This window comes from Zootermopsis nevadensis, unplaced genomic scaffold, assembly GCF_977971745.1.
Source record: "Zootermopsis nevadensis isolate Lab colony 2312 unplaced genomic scaffold, Znev_1.0 Znev_ptg000054l, whole genome shotgun sequence".
NCBI lineage: Eukaryota > Metazoa > Arthropoda > Insecta > Blattodea > Termopsidae > Zootermopsis > Zootermopsis nevadensis.
Genome location: NW_028259186.1, coordinates 119,388 through 126,656, shown reverse-complemented (window position 1 = coordinate 126,656; position 7,269 = coordinate 119,388). Strand labels below are relative to the sequence as shown.

Below are 7,269 nucleotides of genomic sequence, written 5' to 3'. Positions count from 1 at the left end.
TGGATACTGTTGGAATTATCTACCAAGGTCATATTGAGCATCTGAGAAGGGGCTAATTCATACTGATACTAATTTAACTTCTGTGGGTGTATTTCTTTAAGATTTGAGGTTCTCTTGGCAGTGAAGATGTTGACTGTATTGGTTTTGATGCTGTGTGGTCTTCTAGGTGGTTGTGACACCTTGTGGTCTTGCTGACCACAGTTGATGTGTATTATTTTGTTCATAATTTGGTTTTAAATTTGTATATTTTGCTTGTAAGAGAACTCTGTATGGTCACTGGATTGTCATTGGTAAGTAACCAAAACGTGGTCACTAAATTTACATTTATTTAAACTGACCATCTGGAAATAATGGAGTAATGTTAAGGTGAAACGCCAAGTGTCCAAAGTTAACTTGTGTAATATGTAGAAAACTTCTTTTTCAAAACAGGTAGCACATACAGTAAAATAGCATTTGCATTTCTCAATACTTACATTTCTACTTCTATAGAAGAATTATAGATTAATGTTGTTGACAGTAAGGTATTGTTAAACACATCAGGTGTTGCAGTAATCCTTGACGCTACATTTCTGAAATGTCAGAAGGTATCAACTTCCTTTACAGGAAACTCAAAATACTCAGCTGACAAAAACTTAAACTTGTTGCTTCCTTGACAAGTTGAAATGCCTTGATTTTATGGAACCTGAAAGTTAATTGCAGTGTTGATTTAAAATTTTCTGTTGAATGCTGTTGTCTTCCGGTGAGTGGAATGTGGTCAACACCTTCACACACTTTTTTCAAATCCATTTTAATATTATCCTCCCATATAGGTCTTTTCAGTAGCAAGCATTTGGCATAAACCCACACTGAAACCAGTTATTTTCATTGAGGCTTTTATTGAAGAATGAATGGAAGAATGGTGTGTAGAAGTGAACGTTTTTTTTAACAGAGTGTTGAAGCAGATTAATTGAAAGTTTAATGGTGTAATACATTGTCATTTGGTTTTAAGCCTTGCAGTTGACGTGGATGCATTCCGGCTCTGGGACTGGTATAACATGTGTTCAGTCTAATAGTTAGTATTGAACCAACGTTTGTGGGTAAGCTCACTTTCCTGTTTCCTGATGGTCATTTTCATTTATATCTCAACTATTTTCGGTTAGCGTGCTTGCAATGAAAGTTAAAAAAATGATCCTGTTAACTTCGCCATGTTTGTCCGACCATTCGTTTGTCAGCGTGTAACAACTAGAGAAACACTGTACGGATTTTAATGGTCATTTGATTTTGGTCTCTGGAGCAATAAGGGTTAGCATTGAATTGTTTTGAAGGAAAATTACTTAAAATATTTATGGTGTAAATATTGAATTCTCAGCAGACTCAAAGTATTGACTGACATGCAGCTTTTGGTATCAGATAGAGTGTTTTTTTATTCACATTATCAAACATCTAGGTCTAGTGGTATCTTGAATGAGGTTTCTTGCCGCCTTTGCATGCGAATGCTACGGCTGGCCCATTCCAACAGTCGTCTGTATTCATGCCATCTGTCTCATTCGGTTCTGTAGAACCTGTGAATTTGAAACTGCATCGTTACGTAACCAGAGAACAATTAAGAGCAGCTTGAGTATTTATGTGGCGTCAGAGGATGATAATTTATGAGTGGGAAGGGGTTTCGAAGTAGTTCATCGCTCATCCCTGGCCTACTACGTACATGTACTAATATACAACGTAGGAAAATAGATGTTTCGCTACATTAGTAGTACTATATTCTTTAATTAAGCGGATAGATAATGATTTTAATTTTTATATGCTGCTTTGTTAGACTATTAAATAAAAATCCGTTTTAAGAACTACTTATATTTTCTCGTTATTTTTGACGCTCATATTCAATTAACACCACGAACATCGAATTAAAGGTTATTTGCACATTATCTATTTCGCATTTGGCTTCTTCTGCGCAGACAGAAGCTTCTAGCTGCTCGGAGACTAAATTCTCAGCGCCTGGCCCCACGCTCTTCGTTGCATTGTACCCGTGAATACCATGCCACTACTAGGCCGCACTGCCGTCAGACGCATGCGCGAATTGTAAATATATATATATATATATATTCGAATTTTGAGCAATTTTTTCGCACCCTTGCACAGCGTATCAGCAGCTGGAATTTTGTGCACAATCATTACTAGATGGGCTCTGTAGATGAGCAAAATTTCAGGTTAGGTTTCGACATGACCAACCGGACTACGCCCTTGTCAGATACACAGTACACACTCTTACCACCTTCGATACTAACCTGGCACATTTGTCGCAAGAGTTATTCAGTAATGTCCGGTGTGAGAAATGTGGTCCAACTCAGCCCTAAAACTAGGTGTGACATATATTAGTTTTATTAGTAGAATTTGTGCTTCGCACGGTCTTCTGGGTTGTAACGCCTTGCAGTCCTAACGCTACACCCCAGAACTGTAATAGTCTTACGTTGGTAACGCCATCAGATGGAATGGCGGCGTTTGCTTAGTGGGAAGAGGCGGGAAGCAGCAGTTTCTCAAGAAGAATTGTAATGGTGGGAAGGCTAAAGTCATTACACTCAAGAGTCTGTTGTAAGGATAATTTTATATTCTACTGTCTTAATCACAGTAAGCAAATTTTTATGTAAATTACAGCAGTGGTAGTGTAGTAATCTGTGTGTTTTGTGGAGTATTGGTTTTTGTTATTCGATAACTTTACACTGTTCACTTTCTATACACGTGATCGACATCAGGTTCAGTTGCTTTTGTCTTTACTGTATTGTATTTTCTCCTTTCGATGTTAAGAAATGAAGACAACTGTATATGTTAAAACTTTTCGAACTGGTTAAAAAGTTTATGCTAAAGGTTTCATTGAAAATGGTTTTGCAGAGATTGGTCGTTGCTGGTGTGTTTTTCATCTGTAAACAGAAAACTTTTACATTTATATGTGTATATGGTGTGTATTAGTAAGAGTGTTGCATTATCTGAGTTGTTTGTGTTGTGGTCCTTTGTTCCAGAATGATGTGAGGTATGACGCATCTGTCTATTTTATTAGCAAAATTTCTGAACAGTGTGGAAAAATGCTGCACACACAACATAGTAAACCGCCTTCACTCCTAATAAGATAAATGCATCATTGTACAATGACTTACCACAACTCAGGTAAGGTAATACTTGACTACTCCACATCATATGCACATATGTACATATCACATTTACTAATTTAAACATTTTTGTTTACAGATCAAAAACACAATGGACTTGAAGATTGCTGTCTTCTGGGCTGTAGAGGCGTATAGTCTGGTAGAAGATTACCAATGTTTCAGAGGTCCTTGCTCCCTGCATGATCAGTATTCATCATCACTGTACTAAGTAAGTGGAAACGTTTTAAACTTATTATTCTATCATTAGTTTTTGACATCAGAAGGAGACAATATGATCACCAGTGCAATGACATATTTATTTATAGTTTATTCAGTGACGCAGGTTCTGTAGCTCATACCATGTAATGTTGAATGAGAGGATGACAATGAATAATGAATTGTAAATGAAGGAAACATTGACCTGGAATTAAGATAGATTTTTTGAAGTTATATGTTTGGAGCATAGTGCTATAAGAAAGCAAAACATGGTCAGTGGGAAAGCCAGAAAGAAGAAGGATAGAAGCTTTTGAAATGTGGTGCTATAGAAGGGTGTTGAAAATTAAGTGGACTGTTAAAGTACGAAATGAGCAGGTTTTAAATAGGATAGGCGAAGGAAATGTTACTAGAAGAAGAGGTAGGATGGTGGGACACATTTTGAGACACCTAGGATTGGTTAATTTGGTAATGGAAGGAACAGTTGAAGGGGAGACAAAGATTGGAATATGTGACGCAGATTTTTGAGGATGTGGGCTGTAAAAAAATATGTGGAAATGAAGAGGCTGGCACAAGATAGATGAAAATGGAGGACCTCATCAAAGCACTCGGAAGACTGATGACAAAGAGAGAGAAATGAAGGAAGCGGTCATGCATAATTTAAGGTAGTATCTCAGCATTTACCTTGAAGGACTGAGAAAAACTGCAAACACTTCAGTCAGGATAGGCAATCTCCAGGCTGTGATTTCAACCCAGGGCTTCCCACATACGAAGCAGGAGTCTAACCACTCAAAAATGACTTTTGGTAGCAATGACATAAAAGCAGGAATTTGAATGTAATGGTGGCCACAGACTGAAACATGTTGCTCTAGTGAATGGACAATGAGCTGAGTGTGCAAGTGACAAGCAAGAAAAACCAAGAATTAGCGTAGAGGGTTATGTAAGTTCCAACATTTTTACCACGGAGCTTATGTTACCTGAAAACAAATACTGAATAAGATGTTGCACCCCTTTGTTTTATGGAATAAATATAGGACAATTTTGCTAACAAACTGTGAAATGAGTTTGTATGCTGAGTAGCAATCCAGTATCATGCACTTCTGTTCTAAGCAGCGGTTAGATGGTTTGATAGTTCATATTCATTGTGTTCAAAACGGTTTGCAGTTACACACAGTGTTATTCTCTACCCACGTGAGAATGAAAGGCGGTAAAATCAGTGACAGTGACCCAGACTATGAGCACAGGCGTGTTTCTGACTTTTCTGATTCGGGTGGTGTTGTTGGTTTAAAAGAATTACAAGTACAGTAAAACCTCTCTAACTTGGACACTTGCGGTTCCACGATAATGTGTCCTACTTACAGAGGTGTCCAGGATAGAGGGAAAGGGGAAAATCAGCCTTTCAAATTGTGGTGTACTGACAATGTGGTAATTGTAGAGTATTATGGAGCCCTTTCCAAAAGGGAAATTATTTATAAGAAAAATCAAAAGGGTAAATTAAATTTTTACAAATTTTGTTTTCAGTAAACTAAAATTGCATGGATAAACTCAACGGGAAGGGCACCAATACTTTAAGTTTACCGACAATGCAATCTATTTACTTACATAATCTAACTACTGTAGGCTTGCTTGAATTAAGAATTAATGACAATAATAATAATCTTTTGAAACCCATTCTCATGGTTGCACATTATACCCCAGCCTCAGTGAAATTTTAAATATTCAGAATGTATTTTGTTTAATTGTACTTATGGCAGTAGCTCAACATATGATGTCACTTATTCCTTGTAAAAAGGTCCGTCACAAGACACTGCTCTTTTGCTTTTATCTTGGAATTTGCCATCCTCTTTCTAATTTTTGCCGCAATCCGAATAAGGTTTCAACCATTCCTGGTTGATTATGAGCGAAAGCATACCTTTCCAATTTCTGTTAACACTGTTTAACTCAGTTGAAAGCACAGTACTGACAAAGTTAAAACTCAAGTGAGGGGTTTAACAAAAGAATAACTATTCACTTTCACTGCATTCCAATGATGTGTTCAATGTCTCACACCCTCAGGTAGAAGGCATTCATCAGTCAGAAATTCAAAACAACAAAATATTAACTGTAAACAGTTCCCATAAAAGCATTGAAACTAAGTGCATGCATGCACCTGTCCAACTTACAACAAAAGGGGTGACAAGTTCCAGGATAAAGGGGTGTCCAAGATATAGGATGTGGACACGTAAAATTATAGGATATTCGCTGGTTCCAATTAAAAGTGTCCAATATAGAGGGGTGTCCAACCAGAGGGGTTTTACTGTATCTTCCACTGCTGATAACAGTTTGGTAGGAATTATGATACTCCTCTTGCTACTGTAAGCAAGCATACACTCTGTTCACACAGATGACAATTTTCAAGCCAGAAAATCTAATCCATTATTCATGCAAACATTTAAATCAGTGCTTATCAGAATTAGAGACATTCCTCAGAGTGTTTCCCAGTAGTTTATGCTCATATCACAGTGCACTATTGAAAGGTTGGACATCATGAAGGAGTCTACTGGAAAGAAGAAATTATTTTGGCAGATTTTAAAATGACCAGCGTGCTTGACACATTTCCTTATCCAGCTGTTAGAATCTGCATGAGAACAAGGAAACATGTTGCAGAGTTTCCAGAAATCTATAAAAGAGAACACTTTATGTTCTTGGTAAATGAATCAGGTACAGTGGCCATGAAATGGTAAGGTACTAAGGAAGTAATTGTTATAAGTAACTGCCACACAAGTGATTTAGAAATAGCAAAGTGCAAGTTGAGGGATGGCAGCAAAATACCTTGTCCAAAGGCAGTTTTGTTTAATAGTGATTATATGGGAGGTTTGGATGTAGGTGATCACATGACAGAAAATTTGCTAAATGGTGGAAGAAAGTATTTTACAGATTTCTCATGCTATCCGTTGTAAATGCATGAATGAGTTCTGTCTGGAGAGATAAGATGAGAAGGGAGACTACTCCTTTAGTTTCATGTTGTTGTGACTTAATTATTTGTAGATCCTGGAAGAAATGGAATGCCACTAAAAATGCATAAATCCAGTGGTTAGCCTTCAGAGGGCTGTGCAAAAATATGCAATGTTGGTGATCATCTCCCTTTATAAGGTAACGCCAGGAGATGCTTTGACTCCTCTCAGTTTAAGAAGCACGCACATTAATCTAGGCAAAGTTGAAAAGGTGATAACTACACATTTTAAATTAGTTACTGGCGTGTGTTTTTGTATAAAATTTAATTTAAATGAATAGTTAATTCTTGCAGTTAATATAGTTTAATTTGCACGATTTAATATTGTTCTGCTGTTGTTTGTATTAATGAGTCAACAGAATAATTAATACTCTACCTTAAAGTAAGGTGTCACAATTAAAATTTAGGCCTTTTTATTACTTGTTATAAAACCATTAGAATGAGATTTATTGGTAGTTCATTCATTGAAATCACCATTTTAAGATGCAATAAAGTAGTCTCAAATATCTTTGGAATAACAGAATGGAATGACTGATACATGTTCCTGTGTGGGTCTGGTCTGAACATATGAAGGAATGAAGTAGACCAGTAGAAGCTGCAGTGTTTCAAGTTTTAGTGCGAAAGTTAATTTGATTTTACTGCGACGGATTACAAGTCAATAAAAAAAATTCTTTTGGCCTGCACTTAACAAGTGTGTACATGGGATTTTGGTAATGCAAACATTTAAATGCTGCAATAATATACAGGGGCCTCCAGTAATTAGTGGGGATATAGGGACTCAGGTGTGCAAAGTCAAATAAGTAAATTATAAATTAATATATATACTGCTTTGACATTTGTTTATGAATAAACTTTGTAATATAATAAAAAAATCTCACCAGAAATTTAAGTATTAAATTAAAATTTCAATGGAAATTTGGACTTTGTAAATGAAATACTTTAATG

General features: G+C 36.4%; 1 protein-coding gene and 1 long non-coding RNA gene across 8 annotated transcripts in view; one reads left to right on the top strand and one right to left on the bottom strand.

Annotated features, from left to right (window-relative positions):
* Window positions 1-308: 308 nt before the first annotated feature.
* On the bottom strand, window positions 309-2,401 carry LOC147871450 (uncharacterized). The gene is made up of 2 exons (XR_015538782.1): window positions 2,265-2,401; window positions 309-1,541 (listed from the first exon to the last, which is right to left on the bottom strand). It is a non-coding gene; the product is annotated as an uncharacterized LOC147871450 (long non-coding RNA).
* A 57-nt stretch (window positions 2,402-2,458) lies between these two features.
* LOC147871448 (NADPH:adrenodoxin oxidoreductase, mitochondrial-like) overlaps window positions 2,459-7,269 on the top strand; it is a 37,975-nt gene continuing 33,164 nt past the window's right edge. For 2 of the 7 annotated variants that reach the window (XM_087361192.1, XM_087361194.1), the window contains exons 1-2: window positions 2,459-2,568; window positions 3,220-3,348. Coding sequence is in view for 2 of the 7 variants with exons in the window: in XM_087361194.1 (XP_087217320.1) it covers window positions 3,320-3,348 (29 nt within the window). In the remaining 5 variants the exon portion in view is untranslated. Of the gene's footprint in view, window positions 2,605-2,863; window positions 2,882-2,993; window positions 3,139-3,219; window positions 3,349-7,269 lie in introns of those variants that run through there. The other 5 variants (XM_087361191.1, XM_087361193.1, XM_087361189.1 and 2 more) reach the window with 4 other exon arrangements.